The sequence below is a fragment of the Chaetomium tenue genome, assembly GCF_020726465.1.
Source record: "Chaetomium tenue strain MPI-SDFR-AT-0079 chromosome Unknown F5144scaffold_5, whole genome shotgun sequence".
Taxonomy (NCBI): Eukaryota; Fungi; Ascomycota; class Sordariomycetes; order Sordariales; family Chaetomiaceae; genus Chaetomium; species Chaetomium tenue.
The window spans coordinates 2,087,345-2,108,046 of NW_027117333.1; the positions used below are offsets into that span (position 1 = coordinate 2,087,345).

The following is a 20,702-nucleotide window of genomic DNA, read 5'->3' on the forward strand; positions in this document are numbered from 1 at the left end:
CTGTCTTAGTTCGTAAGAGCTGACACACAGGGTTGGGTTGGTTAAGGTGGCCCGCCCCCCGAGGGTGAGCGCTAACTGCCCCCCGAGCCAATCCCTTTCTCCTCGGGCGAGCAGCTGTCGAGCCCCGACGAGGAGGGCATCCTCCGATGAGCTGGCATCGCCCCTTCTGAATCGTGACTGTGGAGTCTAGTGTGAGGAGCTTCCCCAGATCTTGGCCATGTTAGTTCCCCCGCAACTGCCGATTCGCCCGCAGGCCGGCGAGGACGGCAAAGCACATCCGTTCGAGCTAGTGGAGACAACATCTCCGACCTACCAGTACATTGGGGAAGATCTAACTTCATGAAATGTCATGTATTGACCCCTTCTATGGGGGAGTCTATGTAAAAGTGATTGCCTATAATTATTCACAGAACTGCTCGACACACCATGCGGCCAGTATGGACCGTTCTTTCTGCCACCACCTCAACTTTGTGCTTTGTTTTCTTTCTTTTCTCAGGGAGAACGCCGAACGCCAATGGGTATCATAGTAATGATATGCGCCAAGTCATGGAGCGGATGGGTATATCAAGGGCAGCGCAGGCAAGGAAACAACATCATAGCTCGATGAAGTCCTTTTGGTCCGCAAAATCAAGGCCCCCGTCTTCGTCGTGGCCGATGAACTCGTCCACCTCATCCGAGTCGACATCGTCGTCGTCGATCGACTCGCCGTCGTCATCGCTGGAAAGGTCTTCCATCTCCTCATCCCCGTCTCCTGCGCTGGACAGATCCCGTCCACCCGCTCCTTTCCGGAGGACGCTTGCCCTCTCCCGATGCGGCAGCTTACACCCCTTGATCTTACAAACACCCGTGTTGCTGAAATCGGGGCACTCGAAGACGTGGCGATCCGGGCAGCCAGCGCCCTTTTGGCAATAGCCGTAGAAGCCGAAATCCCTGCACACTGGAGCAGCTGGTGACACTTTTACGTGGGTATACTTGCAGTCAGCCTTGGTGCAACTATCCCGGGCAAAATGCAGGCAGGCTGGTGTGCGCTCGGGAACGAGGTCATGCGAGAGGTCACAGTTGTCGCCGTTGGGGCATTCGCCGTGCTGCAAAAAGTCCTTGCAGATTGCGACCTTATGCGGGTCGTGAACGTAGCGGCAGCGGGGCCCGTGGGTGCAAGAACCTGTGTCTCGGTTAGCGATTCTCATTCTTAGGTGACTTACCGAAGCCCGGCCGGGGGAGTGGTGTTGTTCGGGACATCGGTCGAGGAAAATAATGTTACCCGTCATCGAAAACTGTTTGCAAGGCACGTTGACCTTTTTGACAGCGCCAGATTGCCTGCCAGAAAATCCTGGGGTCAGTTGCCCGGCCCCGAGGTCCCAGGAGACATACCGCTGCGCCTTCACAATGCCGTGGCGATACAGATTGCCGTTCTTGCTTCGGTAGAACTTGACTCCCCCCACGAGTGCCATTTTTGGTGTCGCCTTTGCCGAGTTGTTATCGCCTGCGCCAATGTGAGCATCCTGAGGAGTTGCCGTGCACGGTTGCGACGCACCGGAAACCTTGACGAGTTTGCTGCCGTTGCTGACGACCTGGAACCGAACGCCCTGGACGGTGATCTCGTACTTGCCGGCGACCTGCTGGTTAGCCCCCGCAAATCCTCCGCTATTTACCATCCGGTTGATATGGTTTGTCAGCCTAGCACGCTCTTGCCGGTCTCTGAGGACAAGCTTCTGGCGACGGGTCTGCTCGATGGCAGCGGTTCGCGCTTGCGTGTCCTTGGCGTAGACGTTTGTATTGATCAGCTGCAGGTGGCGATCGTTCTTAGTCACCCACGACGAGGTGGATGCATCCGAGGTAGTGCCCGATTCCGCGTCGCCGGCCAGGTTCTGTTGGGTTCCATTATTCAAAACAAGGCTCCGATTGCGGTACACGGGCATCCGTGCGCTGGAGTGGCCGCCGCGATGTGGGAACCCGCCGCGGCGCCATCCAGTGGAATATCCAGCGTCTTGAAACGCGTCAGTCCCGGCGTAATTAATCGGTCGACCGGTCGACATACGATGATGCGTTCGAGCATGGCGAACGGGAGCGACACCCGCTTGTTGATTCTTGTGTCGATTGATCTGACCAGCCAAACGGCCGATCCTCTCCATCACTTCTCGATCCTCTATCGACGTCATGGTGATATATGTAAATATCTAGATTGTCAAAATCCCAACTATGGTGGAATGCGACGATGGCGTTTGCAACTTGTGCGATGTTTCTTGGAAAGGTGCGACGAGTGGTGTGCTGGCGGGGGGTTTTAAACAAAAGAAGTGGCGTTCGAAATGCACGTGCCAAGTGCCGGCTGCGGTTCGAGCAGGTGCGAAAGCCGCGTGGCCAATCAGAAGTCAATGCGCTCCGGGGCGGTGCTCAGTGATCTCACAAGCTGGGGGCCTTTGAGAAGGCAACTACCTCTAGGCTGTCTTCCGGATTCTAGCTTGGCTTTATTCTTGCACCAGATTCTTCGCGCTCCTTGCAAACAACAACGACGATAACCGCCGATTCTATCGAACCTCTTAGTTGCCGTTAATATACTCGAGAATCTGACGATGGCCGAACCAAAGATCAAGCCCGACCCTGATGCGGGCTCGCCTTTCATGGACGACGTTGACGAAACCCCCGACCTGGAATTCTTCGACAAGCTGTCCGACGCAAAGTCATACGATCTCATGTACCTTACACGCCTACCCGGCTATGTTTGGGAAGCCTGGTCGAAGCTGGACGATGATGACGAGATCGAGATTGGGACAATCCGCCAATTCACGGACGAGACCGGCAAAGAAGTCAGCATGCCTTGGAATTGGAATTGCCCGTTTCACCACGACTAACCCTTTCTTTAGAGACTGCAAATGCGCCTCAAACCGGAAATCGAAGCCCATCGAGAGGTGCCCAAGGAGTACGACATGGACGTTTCGAACCACGATGTCCACAACACCTTCGTTTTCACCGAGCAGGATCTCCCAAGCTACGCTGCCAAGAACAAGGAAAGGGCCGCTGCGCTTGCCCAGGGCATTCCTGCACACCTCCTACGGAAACAACAAAGGCAAGCAGAACAGGCTGCCGATCGAGGCAGAAAGGGCGCACCCTATTCCCGGAGGCCTATTCCAAGTCGGTACCTCTATGCCCTCACCGAGCCAACGCAACCCTACTAACGAAGGTGCAGAGAAAACCAAGATTGCGGGAAGAATCAGGCATGAGGTCGTCTGTACCCCGGTACGAAACGCCGAGGCCGACAGGTTCTTGTCCATCCGGGCAGCGCGCTCCCAAAGGCCACATAAGAAGGTTACGATGCTCTACGGCATCCCACCTTCTGGGGATACCACCAACCCCCACGAATGGGACGACTTCCTTGTATGTGGCCTTGGTTCTCTCCTACTCGGTTGCCTTACTGACACGTGGCGTAGAAAACCAAAGAGAAGCCGACCAAGGCGAAGAAGATGGAGAATAAGGCGACGCGCTGGCCCGAGAACCAGCTCTTGGATGCAATTGCTAGGTGTTTCTCGGAGCACAAATACTGGTCCATCAAGGCCTTTCGCGGGAAGATCCCGCAGCCCGAGGCTTATCTGCGCGAAACCCTCGAGAAGGTGGCCGTCCTACACCGGTCTGGCACCTTCGCCAACCATTGGTCGCTCAAACCCGAGTACCAGGGCATCCTAGCCTCGCTACCCAAACCGGCGGATGACGCGGCAGTGCCAAAGGCTGATGCCCCGTCTGAGGACGAGGATGAAGAGGACATCAAAATGGAGGATGTCTTGTAATGTCTCGGGGCTTGGGTCCGGGTGGGATCGGCGCGGCGTTTTCGGGGTTTGCTTGGTTTATGGTTTACAGCAGGTCTCAGGGCCAAGGATGATACCCTTCAACAAAATAAGGCAGGAACAGCGTGTGGTGTGTAGCTTGTGACCAGTTGCTGTTTCTGCATCTGATCGGCGTTCAACTGCCAGCACCAAAGTCACCGCCAGTTGTCTGTCTCACCACCCAGTTGCTTGTCTTGCCAGTGACCAAGGAATTGTGGGGTCTGAACCAGCGGCACCAAACCTTACAAATAACCTACCAAACAACCGTACAATAGCCGGATTTCCTTGGTCTCCATCAGCAAGAGCATCACCTCTATTTCCATACCTATCATATCTTTATCACCAACCCAACATAAAATCGAACAACCACAAAAACATCACCACAACAAACAAACAAACCGCCCACCATGACCCCACCCCGTCTTCTCCTCCTCGACTTCGACGGCACCATAACCCAAGACGACTCCCTCGCCTCCCTCATCGCCCTCGCCATCGAAGCCCTCCCCTCATCTCTTTCCCCATCCCCCTCATCATCCCCTCCCCATCAGCAAAACCCTCCCTCTCCACCCACCACCCCCAAACCCACCACCACCACGGACCCCACCACCACAAACCCCACCCCAGAAACCACCACCACCGCCCCCCCAACAAACAAACCCGCCCTCACCACCCTCTGGACCACCATCGTGCACGACTACCTCGCCGCCCACGCCGCCCACCGCGCGTCCTACCGACCGCTTGCCGAGGACCGGACCACGCTGCCGGAGGAGCTGGCCTTTCTGGAGAGTGTGGCGCCCGTGGAGCAGGCGTCGGTGAGGCGGGTGGGGGAGGCTGGGTTCTTTAGGGGGTTGGGGGAGGGGAACTTGGAGGGGGTGGGGGGGAGGGCGGTGCGGTTGGGGTGTCAGGGTGGTGAAAGTGAGGGGGGGGTGAGGGTGAGGAAGGGGTTTGGGGAGTTTTTGGGGAAGTTTGGGGGTGGTGATGGTCGTGGTGATGGTGGGAAGGGGTGGGATGTGGCGGTGGTCAGTGTCAACTGGTCGGGGGCGTTTATTAAGGGGGTTGTGGAGGCTGCGAGTGGGAACGGAGGCATTCGGAGGGTGGTTGCGAATGGGATTGGGTTTCCGGGTGGCATGATTGAGGGGTCGCCGGAGCTGGGCAAGGAGCCGCTCGTCACGGCGGGGGATAAGCTGCGGGCGATGGAGTCGGTGAAGAGTGGTTTGGAGGGGGAAAAGGTGGTGTATTTTGGGGATTCGGCGACGGATTTGGCGTGTTTGGTGGCAGCAGACTTGGGAGTGGTCATGGCGGATGACGGGGAAACTAAGCTGTTGAAGATACTGGCGAGGATAGGGTTTGAGGTGCCGCATGTGCAAGAGGCTGCGGAAGGTGACCAGTTGGTTTGGGGAAGAGACTTTGAGGAGGTTCTCCAGAGCGGTGTGATGGAGAGGATATAATGGGGCGTTTACTCCTTTATTACTTATGTACCTAGGTACTTCGCAAGCTTAGCCAGGTGGTGGCAGACGCTGGTTCCAGTTGGCTTGGAACCACAACAACCTGATTCCCTGTTTGTTTAACCTAGATAACAAAACACACTCCCTAATACTGTTATCTCCGCGTCCTACATATTGGGTTTCATATCTTTTTCTCTGCAGTGAGGGTTACTGTCAACATAGGCTATGTTCCTAGAGCCCCGAGACAAAGACAACCAGCCACAAACAAATAAGGGCTGGCATCACAATTGACAAAGGACAGGCTTGTGTTATTCGCTACTACACACAGAACAATATGTGTTGTAGACAACGAAACTTATATCGTTTGTCGTTGAACGACTATGAGGGCCTTGGTATATAACGCGGGATTCATCAGCCTTCATCGGTTCCGGGGAGCAACAACAGGTAACAGCTCGTCGTGACATTTGGCCCCTTACCCTCTTCTCTACCACCATGTGTCACCACGGGCGCCTCATCTTTGGCTGCAACCACTACGCCTGGCAAGGCATCACAAAGCCTTGCGAGGTCGAGGAGGCATTCGACAGCGGCCGGGCTCCTATCGGCTGCGACAGACAATGGTCGCACCCCTATCACGTAGTACGCATCCAATCCAAGTGTCGCAAGTGCGACAAGCGGCAGAAGGGAGACAGTTCCCAGCTTGACACTGCCAAGGCCAAGATCAAGGCGATTAGAGAGGGGCTCGAGCGGATTAAAGGCAAGAAAGAGATGCCCAGCATCGACTCGGTGTTGCAGGAATCTGAGACGGGTGCCAAGGAGGAAGACGGTGATATTGATTCGGTGCTAGAGAAAATGGCCGATGCATCCGACAAGGCGTACCGGGCCGTAGAAGAAGATCCCAAACACTGGCCCCTGAAGTTGCCCTCGATCATTGCTGAGCGGGAAAGGAGAGAGTCCAATGCAGTAACTGTATAAAAGGGCTAGTCTAGACGAGTCGCTTCAATCAATCAATCATTAACTGTCTGTTACTGTTAGAAATGTTTGCGTACACCTAGTGATGTTGTGGGAAGGGAAGAACGATGTTTGTCACAGGCAAGTCGATCATCTTCCCGGTCACCCGGAAACGGGAGATTTGTGGAATTGTTAATGGCTGGAGGGAACCATCCAATATTATGATTGAAGCGAATAAAACTTGGATGTCCTTTTATGGTGGTTCTCAGACGAATGACATGCTGGTAGGTAAGTGAGATGGTATGGAACTGGTATGTAGAAAGCGGGGTTTTGGAGAGCCTGAGTTTAGTGCATCAATGGAGGGGTGGCGCCCAAACCCCAACCCCCCGCCGTCTCTCAGATCCACACGATTGCCGGCTGCAACCGACGGCCCTGACCGCCCACCCCGCGGTTCAACCACTCTACCATGCCATAACCCTTTTCGACGAGTGTTTTGAAAGACGACGGTCCTTCAAATCCCGGCCGAACAACTATACCGAGCTTCAGATGACAGGAAACGACCGAGAGCCCGCGTGGTCACTCAAAAGAAAGAATGGCGACTCTTGGGCCGACGCCATCCGACACCATCTCAGCTTCCCACAAAACTGGATCGTCCCCGTAGCCGCCGTAGCCATTGCGCTAGGGGCCCGGACTTTCTACCAATCCTACTTGCGCCGCCTCCCCGCTAGCAGCCATATCACGCACAGCTTCTTCCGCAACCGCAGCCTCTTCGGCAAGGTCACGAGCGTTGGAGACGGCGATGGCTTCCACCTCTTCCACACACCGGGCGGACGCCTAGCCGGCTGGGGCTGGCTGCGGCGTGTGCCCACGGACAAGAAACAACTAAAAGGCCAAACAGTAAGTCTCGCCCACCCACAACGACAAACCTCTTTACCTCTTACCCCTCACCCCTCACCCACTAACCCCCACCCCCTCCAACCAGATCTCCATCCGCATCGCCGGCGTCGACGCACCCGAAGGCGCGCACTTCGGGCGCCCCGCGCAGCCCTTCGCGGCCGAAGCACTATCCTTCCTCGAGAGCTACCTGCTCGGGCGGCGGGTGCGGGCGCACCTGCACCGGCGCGACCAGTACGAGCGGGTGGTGGCGACGGCCTACGTGCGGCGGCCGCCCTTCTTCGTCCCGCGCCGCGACGTCGGCCTTGAGATGCTCCGCCGCGGCCTGGCGGTGACCTACGAGGGAAAGACGGGGGCGGAGTTTGGGGGCGCGGAGGTGGAGGCGAGGTATAGGGAGGCGGAGGCGGAGGCGAAGAGGAGGGGGGTTGGGTTGTGGGGTGGGAGTGCTAAGGGGAAGGGGGCGGGGGCGGGGAAGAAGAAGGAGTTGGAGAGTCCGATGGAGTATAAGAAGCGGATGAAGGCTTTGGAGGGGCAGAAGGGGGCTGCGGCTGTGGGGGGGAAGGCGTGAATGGATTGTTCGGATGGTTGTGACTTTTTGGATGATACCCATGAGAATGAGCCTGGAACTGGACGATTGGACCATGACATCACGCTGGCTTTTGTGACCTTGATGTTGAGCATATGGTGTAGGCGGAAGCGTCTTGTGGGAGCCAAAGAGCATCCCGGCCCAGGAAACAACATGCGCCGGGTCCCGTCGGTTCATGCACTTTTACTGCATCTTAAGAGCGACCCCTGCATATAGGGCCGGATTCCATGGTACGGACGATCCGGCTGCCGGGCATACTTGGATATCTGGGCATCATGTTTGATATGACGTGCGCGGGCATGCTCAGCACCCGGTATCAGGGTTGGTCTCCAGCAGTTAGTGTGTGATCTCTGGAGATCCAGTCACGGTGGGGGGCTCACTTGCGGCTGGAAATGCAGAAACATCTGCCCCGCTCCCTCTGAGTATCTCAGATCCTCTCCTTAGGGCGAGTCTGCGACTGTAGGCTTAGTTGGTGAGGAGAATGTGAAGGGTAGGAATGGGTATAAGCCTTTTAGTGTTGTGAAGTACCAGCTTTATACACTTGCTACATATGGGTATTTGTGCCAGTATATTTTACCAGTATATTTTTTATTTTTCTCATTTATTTCCACATTCTCCTACCCATACATCTTCGCTCTCCCTCGCCTCTCCCATTTAGTTTTGTTCCTCGTCTGACCATCACGGGCTCAAGGTTTTGGTGTTGAAGTTCAGTGTCCCAGACAACCGCCAGTGTAACCTCAGCGGAGACAACCACGTTGTCAACCATATGCAAGGGGCTGGAAGTCCCCTGCCGAGATGCATGGCACCCAATGGCATCCCATCCCGAACTGCGCCATGAGCGGCCCCTGAATGCAACAAGCGGTGCGCCAGAACAGCTGTTCCCCTCTCGCGCGCTTTGTTTCCAACGAAGCTCTGATCGTTTTGTCGTTTTCTCTTTTTGAAGCTTTCCAGGACAGCGACAGGCGGACGAGGCCTACCACACTCCTTTTCAAACCAATTCTGTCGATTTGGTGACACTCTTTTGACCCTTGCAAACTGCACCCGGGATTTTGAAGCTGGCTCTGAGCTCCCGTCCCTCACACTCTTTTTTTTCTTGTGCGTTTACGAAGTCGTCCAGTACTCCTCGATCACGAAACAGTGTGTGCCCCTGATCCCCCTCCCCAGACCATCACGACAGTGCCTCTGACGCGGACGCCCAGAACCTGGAATTGCATCGATAGCAACTCAGCCGCTCGCGTTACCTGCTGGTACCCGTTTCCGCGAGACACTCATTTTCCGAACCACCACGGCACTCGTTTCAATCAGTACGCTCATTCGCCTCTGGCAACTGCAAACCAAGTTTCGCATCGCACAACGTGCTGTCTTAGATTGTACGCCACGGCGAGCTGCATTCGAGAGATTCAAGAGCGGTTGGGGTGGATCTTGATTCGCAATTTGAGGGTTTGTGATTCTGGTCGACCACAGCAACCGATTTCCCCGCCGAGATCCATATCTGCAGCCCATCGATCCAAAATATCAGACGCCGAGTCTGGTCTGGACGAAACCGAAGTGCAGGCTTGCATCCACTCGAAACATTTTGCGGTGCTCCCCTATCAAACAGGTGTTGGGAACGCGAGGTACGTGCACCACTCCATCTGATTTCTGGTTTTCCTGTTTCCTGTATTGGCATTGGCAGCCCCCAATGGTGAGAAGGCCGCAGTGGACCGACCGGGACCCTGTCATTATTGGATGCTGCACAAGCAATACCAATATCGAGCCGTCCCGGCCTGCCCTGGTTTTGGCCCCATTTATGATTGCGTCGAACCCGCCGTGCCCGCCGCCGGTTTCTTGATGAGAATGTTGCGACGGCATGTTCGTTGCTGACAGCGAGTGGCAGGGCATTTGGGCATTTGGGCATTTAACGTTGCGTGTCTCAGTTGCCAGGTACGAACCGACCGTTTTGCTGCGCTCACGCTTCTATCCCATGTTTCTGGAACTTTTGACTAGCCCGTTATGGTAGAGCCAAGCTCGGCTAACCAATCAGCGACCTGCCAACAGGGTTTCCAGGTCGAGTCGACTCCGCTCAATCTCCGTTGCCATTAGTTAGCAGGTTTGTACACGAGTGCGACTCCTGGCCGCGAAAACAGGCCGCCAGAGGCCCAACTCACGATCCAAACGAGTCGAAATTCGACCCTCTCGACCCTTTCGACGCTCGTTGTTTCTCGCCGCCGCCGACCGCGACATCAAAAACTCCCGAAACCAGACTCGGTCTTCCCCCACATTCGTTCAATCGTTACAGCCGACCGACTGTGTTCGCCAAAAAAATTACCTCGCGTTTCGGCCGAGCAGTTTCGTGGAGCAAAGCTCGTGGTTCGTGCGACGAGCTTCATTTACCGCACACGAAATCCCCTGCCACACTAAAACACCATTCCCGACGGTATCCCGAGCTCGAGTTGCTATGGAATCGCGGTGTTGACAGCTTGGAACCGACCACATTCAATTGAGCAACCCGATTGCTCGTCGGTCCAAGCCTGGTGACTGTTCCCAGATCTAGACCGAGACGCGATGCGGTTATCTTTTGGGCGGCGTCATGCCGCTCGCAGCGATTTTATTTCATCAATCCCACTCATCCTCTCATTATCTAGCTTCGCGGCATCGCCGGCGGCCGCCATCTCGTTCACGCCCGTTCCCGCCCCGAACCTCGACCTCTCCCAGCTCGGCCGGGTAGTTCTAGCAGGAGACTTTTCAGGCATATCCTTGTACCAGTTCGAGGAACAGAACCAGCGACCGCCCAGGAACAATGGCAGCGAGCAGCTCCTCGCGCGCATGCCGAATGGCCTCTTTGCGCCCATCGTCAATACCGACGCGACAATCCGCACCATGTGCACATTCAACACCGAGAATGGAACCGTTGTTGTATTAGGTGGAAACTTTACCAGCATCAGGGACCCCGGCTCCGATTCGAAAGCGATGCAATCGACTGCGATCGCCTTATTCGACCCGAATACTGCTGTCGTAACGCCGCTCCCGGGTTTGTCCGGCCAGGTTAACGCCCTGCTCTGTGATCAGGACAAGAACACGGTCTATCTGGGAGGGAGCTTCGTTGGTGCCAACTCGACCAATGCGCTGGCGTGGGAGGGAGGTCGAGACTGGGTCAACCTGCCATTTGCTGGATTTAATGGCCCTGTAACGTCGATCGCGAAGGCGCCCAACGGGAACATCCTTTTCGGTGGCAGTTTCACAGGGTTGGGGAATGCGAGCACGCCGAGCACGCCCGACGGCCAGATCATCAACCTCTCGACGGCGAGCATTACGAGTGGATCCTCAAGCACGACACCAGGGTTTAGCGACCCCAAAAACGTCGTCTGCCAGACAAGCGGCGAGGACGGAGCCGGAAGTACGTGGTTGCTGCAGGATAACGCCCCGGGCTTTTGGGATGCGAAATTCAGGCACGGCTTTCAACCGACCAAGCTGCGCCTATACAACACACACCAGGACGGAAGGGGGACCAAGACCTGGCGATTCACGGCCATGCCCATCAACGGCATTATGAACTTCACCTATATCGATCCGGTCACGCGCCAGAACGCGAGCTGCACGAGCGAGTGCCCGCTAAGTGACGACAAGACCATCAAATTTCAGGACTTCCACTTCGTCAACGTTATCGGCATGAACGAGTTCCGCATCGACATCTCGGCTTTCTATGGCAGCGGCGGGGGCCTGAATGGGATTGAACTGTTCGCGGACGACATCTTGTCGTACGCCGTCAGCGAATTCAACGAACCATCGTGCGCTGGTCTAGAGTTCCCGTCAACAGCTACCTCGACCGGCCCGTGGACTGTCACACCCTCCTTTTCGAGCACCGCGGAATACCTATCCGCCCAGCTCACTGCTCCGATCACCAACACCTCGGCGTCGGTGGTTTTTAGCCCCGATATCAGGGAGTCCGGCCACTACTCGGTCAACCTGTATACGCCTGGCTGTCTCCAGGACAACACTTGCACCACGCGAGGCCAGGTCAGGCTCACCGGGCAGATGACAGCGGATGCCACCAGGAGCACACCCATTGACGTCAATCTTTATCAAACTAATAACTTCGACAAGTACGACCAAATCTATTTTGGCTTCATCGACGCCAGTTCAGACGGGTTCCGCCCCCGGGTAACCATGACTCCCCTGGCAGACCAGTCCCTGGCCCAGATGACATTTGTCGCCCAGCGTATCGGCTTCACCCTGATTAACAGCACAGGCGGCTTGAACGGGCTTTACGAATATCCGGCCGAGTCGACTGTTAACCCCAGCGACTTCATGAAATCCGCCTTCAACCGCCTGGGAGCCAACTTTTCCACCGGCTCCGCCGTCAACGCCCTGGCCACGTCGGGCGAGGCCACTTATATCGCAGGAAACTTTACATCCGGCAACATGCGCAACATTATCGCAACGGAGGGCGACAATGCGAACGTCCGGTCTCTTGATGATGGGCTCAACGGCGAGGTCAAGTCGATGTTCCTCAACGGGACCAACCTGTATGTGGGCGGCGCTTTCTCCAGCACCCCGGACAACTCGACCAAGGACCTAAACAACGTTGCCGTTTACGACACTTCAGATAGGAGCTGGAGGCCCCTCGGCGCTGGTGTCAGTGGCAGGGTTGTGCGCGTGGTTGGGATGACTATGAACATCACCAGCTCGACTCCCGAAGTTGTAGTCAGCGTGAATGGGGACTTCGACCGACTGCTTGCGTTTGGTGACAACCCGGCCGTCAAGGTGGATGGGTTTGGTGTTTGGGTGCCTTCGCAGGGGAACTGGTTACAGAACCTGGACTTGCCGGTCGAGTCGGTGACTGGTGTCCTATCTGCCTCGATCCTCAACTCGACTGGCCCGTCGCTCTACGCTGGGTCACTTTCATCCTCTAGCCTGGGAGCTAACGGCGCAGCGACCCTCGGCGACAAAACTCTGGGACGGCTTCCCGTGAACATTCGGCCTTCGACTGGTTCTTCCTCGGGTGGCCTGACCAAGCGCGACGGCACCTCAGCTGGCGGCGATGTCAATGGCGTGGTTACTGCGGCTTTTGACACCAACAATGGGAGGAATCTCACCATTCTGGGCGGCCACTTCACGGCAAAGGCCACGGACGGTTCAACTATCAACAACCTCCTTATCCTCGACGGTTCCGATGACGACCGAGTTACCGGCCTCGGAGGCCAGATCTCACCCAACTCGACCTTTATGGCTATGGTTGTGGAAGGCGACATTCTCTTCGCTGGAGGCAACGTAGCCGGAACCGTGAACAACGATGCCGTCAGCGGCCTAATCACCTACAACCTTGCCAGCAAGTCGTTCAACACCCAGCCTCCTTCGCTGTCTGGCGGCAACGGCACTGTCTCCTCCATGGTTGTGCGCTCGACCACAAAGGATGTCTACGTCGGAGGCTCCTTCACGTCGGCCGGTTCTCTCGGGTGCCCCGGTGTGTGCTTTTTCAGCACCTCGGCCTCGCAATGGAACCAAGCCGGGCGGAATCTCGATGGCGACGTCAGCTCTCTGATGTGGGCTACCGACAACATCCTGCTGGCCGGCGGCAACCTCACCATCAACGACACCACCACCATCTTCCTCGCCCGCTACGACGCCAACACCCAGGACTGGGACGCCTACCCCGGCGCCGACCAGCTCCCAGGCCCAGTGACCGTCCTCACCGCCGGCACGAGCGACGGCGGCCAGATCTGGGCCGCAGGAATCTCCGCCAAAGACGGCTCCCCCTACCTCATGAAATCCGACGGCTCCACCTGGCAACAGGCCGGGCAATCGGCCCTCCAGCCCGGCACCCACATCCGCGGCCTGCAGGTCTTCTCGCTGACCTCCTCCCACGACTCCTCCACCCTCCTCAACCAAGACGAAGCCCTCCTCCTCACCGGCACCATCCACCTCACCAACTTCGGCCCAGCCTCGGCCGTCCTCTACAACGGCGGCGACGACTTCACCCCCTTCGCGCTCACCTCCTCGGCATCCTCCCCGTCCACCGGCGGCAGCATCGCGCGCGTCTTCTCGGAGCGCAACAGCTACTTCGAAAAGGGCGGCGGCCACATGCCCCTCGGCTTCGTCGTCCTCATCGGCCTCGCCATCGCCCTCGGCCTCATGCTGCTCATCGTCGCCGGCGGCCTGCTGCTCGACCGCCTGCGCAAGCGCCGCGAGGGGTACGTGCCCGCGCCGACGTCCATGTTTGATCGTGGGGGTGGCATTGCCAGGATTCCGCCGCATGAGCTGCTGGGTGGGTTGGGGAGGAGGGGCGCGCCGCAGGTTTAGTTGTGGTGGTGGTCGCATTCTATGGGATTGGGGTGGGATGGGAGTTGCGTTTGCGTTTGCGTTTTTGGGCGGGATGGGGATTATAGGGCTGGCGTTTTTACCTGGCTGGGTTTTGCTTGCTTGGGTGGGCGGTTAAAATGGTCTTATACCACTGCTTCGGTTTTTTTTTTTCGTTTTTTCTTTCTTTTCTATTGTTTATTGTTTGCTAGGTTCTGCTTGCTGCATGTTTGGCGTTTGGCATACCATACAGCGGGCGGTTGGTGAAGAGAGAGGGGCGGGGAGAGAGTGCACTCAAGGAGTAGCGTTGTTGTGGCTGTCGCTTGGGTGGGCGGGCTAGATGGGGCGGGCGGTGTGTATGACGGGTGGATGGGACGGGATGGGATGGGATGGGATATCAGAGAACGGCGATGTGGTGTTGTGTGTTTTGGCACGCCCGCATCCCGCATCTGGGTTCTGTTATCTTCTGCCTTGTCGCCGCCCTGTTGCTTGTTTCTTTTCTTTTCTTACCTACCTCCCCCCTTCTTCGCTAGAGGATGGAGGGGGTTGAGCGGTCATTTTTTGTGAGGATGTCATCTTATTAATGTGTAGATATTTTAACACGCTGTGTCGTGCTATCTCGTGCTGCATTGGTTGCCCCCTCTGTGCTGTTGCTGCTTGATGCGTTGCCTTTTGTTCTGTGTCTTGCTCAGCTGTTGGGGGTTGAGGTGGCGGTAGCTGCTTGCAGCTCTAGCTGGGGTTATCCTTGAGAAGGAGGGTGGCTATGGGGGTGGCGTGGAAGAGGTTTTTCTAGTCGAATTAGTGGCAATAACTACTTCTGCAATCGCATTATTATGTCTCGTTCCCGTTGTTAGTGGGATTAGCACCGTGTCTTGCCATGCTTGGAAACTCCGTTAGGTGGGCCATATCAGAAGGGATGGTGTATGCTTCAAGGGAAACATATACCGTGGCCGTGGCGTGGTTTCTTCCCAGTGCTGTTGAGAATCGCCTCGGCAATGTTTGGCCGGGGTGACAGACCGAGAGAATGACCATTTTAGGTTGTTAAGGCTTCCCTTCACTGTGGTTGTTTAGGTGGGCTCTTGCTCCAGTCCACTTGTTATGGCTGGACACATTAATACACTCGGCATGGACATTGACGCGTTAATTCTTCTCATCTACGCTATCAACTGGCGTGCGAGGTAGGGCCTATCTCGCTGTCTCAACACCACTGCTCTACAACCGTGGGTAATCTTCTGGGTTTTCGATGACTACTTTCCATTAACTTCTAGTCAGGCCTGGCCACGTTTCCAGACCAGTGTATGGTTGAAGGCTGGAAGCATCTTAGGAGTTAGTTGATATTGAACAATTAGCCAAAGGGTAATCGACACAATAACGATGCTTACATGAATATGTTACGAGGACAAGGAAGAAAGCAAGATATTCCTCGCTCGTGGTGCATCTGACCTCACTTGTGTTGATTGTGGCGTAGGAAGTCCAGTATGTGCTTCTCGAAAACAAGCTGGGTGATTGTGACCTCTGACACGTCAAGGAACGTTTAACGCTAGTCCGTAGGTCTGCAAATGGGATGGTATTTGCAGGCCCTCTCCTCAGTTCTACGATGTGTTGGACTGGGATTATGACCTCGCTTCACGAGAGAATGGACACATGAGGACGATAACATTTAGTCTATGACACGGGGGTTGTGAAGTGTTGACAATTACAAGTTCTTATCTCAGGAGAGCATGGTTACCCCAATGGCAATGACTCGCAGGCTAGCGCAATGTGTCATGAGATCTTGCCGCGAGCAAGCTTCAACAAGCATCGACAAGCTTCATCGGCAAGCATCAGCACGATCGGGGCCACAAGCGGACTTGACCACCTCCGCGGAAAGAAACATGGATCTTCCCAACATGGCCCCTTGTGCCGTTGGTGTAACTAACTGGAGTGAGATCGGGCAAGACTCTCGGGGGAGCGCTGGGCCGGCGGCGTTGTGTCTGACAAGTGAAGCAGCGGACCCTCAACGGTCAGGATATCCCATCACCCGTACTCACCTTCTGTATCAAGACACTCGCATGTGACGTGACGGTTGTCGATACTGAAGTCGACCCAACCCCGCTGCCGGTGGAGGCGTCGTGACTCGTTTGATCTCAGGGGCAGTGAGGCTATGCTCCGTTGCCACCGGCCACCGAACCTCACCCGTAGAGCCCGAAATTACTGATGGAACCAACGCAACGACGGTGAGGCAGTCGTTGAGGTGTTGTGGACATCGAGGGAATGACCTGATGGGGAATCCATCGCCCGTTCGGGGACCCTCATCTGGATAAACTACCGAAGCCCTGCATGCTGAACAGGCTAGATGCCTGGAGCAGTAAAGCCAAGTTCTGTGATGTCCTTCCCTTGCCCCTTTCATTTCACTCTCGCACGATCAGCCTAGCAAGGACCGCGCTCAGCCCCCGGCATCCCTCCTCAGCGCGATAATCCAAGCAACAGAGTCACTCCACCACCCGAGGCAGTTCTGGTAGTCTGACCCCCCCCTTTGAGCGCTTTCCAACACCCCAACTCCATGCTAGTTCAACGTTTGTTTGTCGTCGAGATGGGTCGTCTCAACATGTGAAAAGCCAGAACAAGAAATCACCGCCCGATGGGCCCATAGGCCCGAGTCCAGAGCCCATTCGCCCGGCCCCGGAGGAGCTTGCTTCGGCGTCCGCATAGCATCACGAGTCAGCCCAGAAACCGGAACATGTCACATCCACGGCGGATTACGTCTTCGGCGATGCCAAAATCCACAAGCAGAAGCAGCACTGGAATGAACATCGCCCCATCCTCCACGCACGCACGCCCGCCCAACCCCCATATCCAACAACTGGCACGCCGGAGAGCCACCCACCCGCCGGCCGGCCACTCCCGTTTCGCCCAACTCCGACCGGGCGACCCCTCCCCCCACGACACGGAAGCCGAGCAAACCAAACAAACAAAGCCAGCAAAGACAATCCAGCGCAGCAACCCGCCCTTGGCGTCCACGGAGCAGCTACACTAGAGCAGCAACCCAGCCAATGAACCCCATCACGGTGGTTGGGAAGTGGGAATTCAGGGACAGGAAGGACTCGAAACTGGGAAGTGACCGAGCAAGAGGAGGAGCACGTACGACTTCTCCATACCTACGTCAGCCCCAAGGGGGGCACGGCACAGTATACACTACACACACGCATACACACAAGAGACGCCGAGAGGGACAGAAACTTCCACGCCTCCGTTCCAGTCCAATGGGCCGGTGCCTCGGTGACCCGGTTAGTTAGTTCAGATAGTTCGAACCACATCCACGTCACGGCGGCAGGGCGGTGCAGCAATCGGAGACGGCGATGGCTCCAAAGGTAAAACACACAGAAAGAAAGAAAAAAGAAGGGGCTGTGGAGAGTGAGCGGAGGCAAGGTCTGCCGTCTTTCTCCTGCCTGCTGCCCAGTATCTCGATCGATGCTTGTGCAGGATCATCATCATCGTCATCATCCCATAATCATCGTATCATCAGCAGCATCCGCAGGCACGGCGCATTTTTTGCGCGGCAGTTGGGGGGGAAGGAAGGAAGGGCGTGAGACCGGGAAGGGACCCGGTCCCCGCCATTGCGCGCGTGCGTCCGTGTGTGTGTGTGTGTGCTGTAGGCCGTATGCGCGTGCTGTGCGTGTGTTTGTGTTGTATGTGTGTGTGTGTCTTGTGTCGAACCCGCCGAGAGACAGCTTGGCGTTGATCGCGTCCCGTGAACCACTGCCCCGGATACACCACCACCACTTTTTCTGCTGCCCCTTTCTGCTGATCGGTTGCGGGCTCGTTGTGTGGGTGTCTGTATGTATGTATGTAACTATGTACATACGTACATGGTTGGTTACGGCGCCGACACTGTGAGCACACACACACACACCCCCCGGGCCCAGCGCAGGGTGTTCCTGTCAGATATCTTGCAAAAGCGGGGAGCCGATGACTTCCTTTCCGCACCGTTGTCGAGATTGGCTCTGCCCGCCGCACAAGCAAGGGTGGTTGGTAACTAAACTGTGCAGGGCCTGTTTTCCTTGCCTGGCGGCGGGAATTGGGCCCGGTACGAGCGCGGGCGGGTGTGATGATGATGATGGAAGGACGGCGGGTTTACCGTCCGACCCGATCCTTCCTCCTGCGGACCGCAAGAGGGATTGTATGGTGTGCGTGTGCGTGACTGCTGCGCGGTCGTCACACTGCCGGTAGCTGACGGTTGTCTCTCCCACTCTCTTGCAGAAAAAAAAAGGATGGATCCCCTCTTCGATTGGAATGAGCACAGCTGCTTTCTCAGCCAGGCTCGGTTACCCCATCCATCATCCGCCCATCCACCCATCCACCCACCCTATCCGTACGGAAGGAGCCGGTTTAGCTTTGTGGCTAGCAGAAACCGTGATCAACTTGGCACTGCTGCCCATCCTGCAAGATGGCGTAGCGCTGAGGATCCCATCGACGATCGTCAGTTGATGGTAGGGTCGGGGCGGCGAGACGAGACTGCCCATCCAAGCCATCTCACCCATCCGCCCATCACCCGCCGGCCTATTTCCCACGGCCATGGCACGCCACGCCGCAAGTGGGACTGGGAATTCCCCGATCGCCCCTCCGCCTTCGCATCAACAAGACATTGGGAATCAACCGCACCCCGGCCGGCCGGACGCACACATGGAAGGTGGATGAGGAGGAGGGATATCCCCAGCGGGGGGGCCGCGCAGCAAAACCCCCATTGAACAACTGAGAACGTGCTTTGCGCTTGCGCCGCCCAGGCTCCACAGCCTGCCTCCCACGTATGTTGCTCAGTCGCTCTGCTCTCTCTTGCTTGTCCTGTCCCTGTCACTGTCACCACCCCATCCCGTCGGGCTTGGGGGTGGTGGCGGGTTTTCCCCCACCCTGGTCTGTGTTTGGTGGTGGTGGTGACGGCGACGACGGAGCGTGCTTTGTCTGAGAGGGCGTGCATATCCAGACGCATGAGATGAGATGCGGAGCGGGAGAGTGGAAGATGTGGACCGTACTGTGTACCATGGTGTGTGTGTGTGACGGTGCCACGGTGATGGCCCGCAGGGTTCGGTTCGTCAGCGGGAAGAGGGGGGGGTGAGAGTGTGAGCGAGGGAGAGCAGCGCGCGCCCGCCCGCAGTCCGGGGGAGGTTACAACAGCGCCGGTACTTGGGTGCAACTCTTGACCCGACTCGGCCGCCGACTAGCTATGAGGAGGTAGGCGGTATCAAGCACCCGCCCATATCCCGGTACGGTGGGCCTGGGCCAGTCGTAAGTGTCTCACAATCGTACGGCGGCCGCGCGGGTTGGGCGTGGCTTGCTTGTCTGCTTGCTTGCTGCTGGATGCCGCTGCCGCCGTTGCTGCTGCTTCTTCGGCGCAACCCTCGCACCTCGTACTACGTATCCGCACGTCCCGGTGAAAGAAAGAGCGTGCAAGTGAGAGAGAGAGTCAACGCCCGGTTTGTCCCACTCACCGCTAGTCCCCCGCTCTGATGGGACACCCCCCAAGCAGAGCGTGATGGGGTTGGGTTGTGAAGTGAAGGGCTCCATGGTTGGCCCGGGGGGTCGAGGGTGCACTTAAGGACCTTCCTTTCTCGTCATGCCGGGCAGGACAGCAGCCTCGCCGGCCAGGGCGGTTGGTGCAAGGCGAAGGGGGGGGGTGAATGAGACAGCGTGACCAGTGGGCCTCGACGACTGGAGAGGTCGCCCCACGATGTGTCTCGGGGGATCTCGTAGGGCAGAGGGGGAGGGCTCGGCACTGGTCCGCTTCGCAGCAAGGGCGAAGGGAAAGGAATGCGATGCCTGTGGCCCAGATCTCGCAGGCAAGGCAGTCAGTCGCGGGAGCCATCCCGGCCCCGTGGCGCTCCCCCCTGGGTGATGTGGATGTCTCCGGTCTGCGGATCGCTCTCCCCTGCGTAGCGCACCATAACCCTAGCTAGCGGGGCGTCGATCACTATCCTAAAGTCGCAAACGTCAGCAAAATTTGTCGGGACAAGCTGCTTGTGCTGGTTAACATGAACTAGGAGTTATCGATACTCTCTCTTTGCACCTCGCACCTTGTGTGTGGGTATTCGTATAGTTACTGTGTCCGTTTGTGTAGCTCCGGCTGCATAATCCGCACATGCTGGCTGAACCCGGCCGGAGAAAACGGATGCATAATACACAAACTCCTGTGCGTGCGCGGAAAGGTTATCGACCGGCGTCGTGCATGACCGGGTGGAGGTGAGTTACGGGACCTTCCGTTGGTGAAACCCCTGCCGACAGTAGTTATATGATACATTTATTACATTACTTTGTAGGAGGAGGCTCTGGGATTCCGGTAATTTGCCGCTTGCCAAGTGGCCGGCCCATGTTCGTCACCGGGAGAAAACGTGAAGTGAAGTTGGTTGATAGCGTGGGCGTGCGGGATGATGCTGGGGTCCCTGCTAGTTCAGAGATGCAAGCTTCCGCGGCGGATGAGGGTCGAGAATTGCGAGTGCGCCATTCACCACCACGACCGCTGAAAAGCGTGAAGAAAAAGGTAGTTAATTTACAATCTGCCGGTGGAGATGGGGATGGGGATGGGGATGGTAACATCGGCCATCAGTTGCTGGAGCTCTGTCCTCGGCATAGGACCCGCCCCCACACCACCTAGCATGAAACACACAGACGTCGAGGTGATATGCCAAACTCCCGGTTCCACGGTTGACACAAACTCGACGGCAGGGCAATATACGGCAAAAGGCGAGGATAGATTGATTCATGGGG

General features: G+C 56.8%; 6 protein-coding genes across 6 annotated transcripts; 4 read left to right on the forward strand and 2 right to left on the reverse strand.

Annotated features, from left to right (window-relative positions):
- Positions 1-336: 336 nt before the first annotated feature.
- F5144DRAFT_577595 (uncharacterized protein) lies at positions 337-2,268 on the reverse strand. The gene is made up of 3 exons (XM_066789212.1): positions 2,039-2,268; positions 1,535-1,987; positions 337-1,483 (listed from the first exon to the last, which is right to left on the reverse strand). The coding sequence occupies exons 1-3, from the start codon at positions 2,157-2,159 to the stop codon at positions 594-596; spliced, it is 1,464 nt and encodes a 487-aa protein (XP_066641405.1). The 5' UTR covers positions 2,160-2,268; the 3' UTR covers positions 337-593.
- A 302-nt stretch (positions 2,269-2,570) lies between these two features.
- F5144DRAFT_494797 (transcription initiation factor IIF, beta subunit-domain-containing protein) lies at positions 2,571-3,779 on the forward strand (the record flags this gene model as incomplete). The annotated part of the gene is made up of 4 exons (XM_066786055.1): positions 2,571-2,804; positions 2,862-3,129; positions 3,185-3,372; positions 3,426-3,779. 4 exons carry the CDS (start codon positions 2,571-2,573, stop codon positions 3,777-3,779), a joined length of 1,044 nt encoding a protein of 347 aa, XP_066641406.1.
- A 171-nt stretch (positions 3,780-3,950) lies between these two features.
- On the forward strand, positions 3,951-5,434 carry F5144DRAFT_653786 (uncharacterized protein). The gene has a single exon (XM_066793081.1). It carries the CDS (start codon positions 4,223-4,225, stop codon positions 5,261-5,263), a length of 1,041 nt encoding a protein of 346 aa, XP_066641407.1. The 5' UTR covers positions 3,951-4,222; the 3' UTR covers positions 5,264-5,434.
- Positions 5,435-5,752: 318 nt separating this feature from the next.
- F5144DRAFT_491859 (uncharacterized protein) lies at positions 5,753-7,670 on the forward strand (the record flags this gene model as incomplete). Its single annotated transcript, XM_066785886.1, has 4 exons — positions 5,753-6,226; positions 6,355-6,492; positions 6,749-7,105; positions 7,191-7,670. 4 exons carry the CDS (start codon positions 5,753-5,755, stop codon positions 7,668-7,670), a joined length of 1,449 nt encoding a protein of 482 aa, XP_066641408.1.
- Positions 7,671-9,771: 2,101 nt separating this feature from the next.
- On the forward strand, positions 9,772-14,061 carry F5144DRAFT_291902 (cortical protein marker for cell polarity-domain-containing protein). Its single transcript, XM_066783822.1, has one exon. It carries the CDS (start codon positions 10,233-10,235, stop codon positions 13,965-13,967), a length of 3,735 nt encoding a protein of 1,244 aa, XP_066641409.1. The 5' UTR covers positions 9,772-10,232; the 3' UTR covers positions 13,968-14,061.
- A 5,119-nt stretch (positions 14,062-19,180) lies between these two features.
- On the reverse strand, positions 19,181-19,918 carry F5144DRAFT_291922 (uncharacterized protein). The gene has a single exon (XM_066783823.1). It carries the CDS (start codon positions 19,801-19,803, stop codon positions 19,432-19,434), a length of 372 nt encoding a protein of 123 aa, XP_066641410.1. The 5' UTR covers positions 19,804-19,918; the 3' UTR covers positions 19,181-19,431.
- Positions 19,919-20,702: the final 784 nt, after the last annotated feature.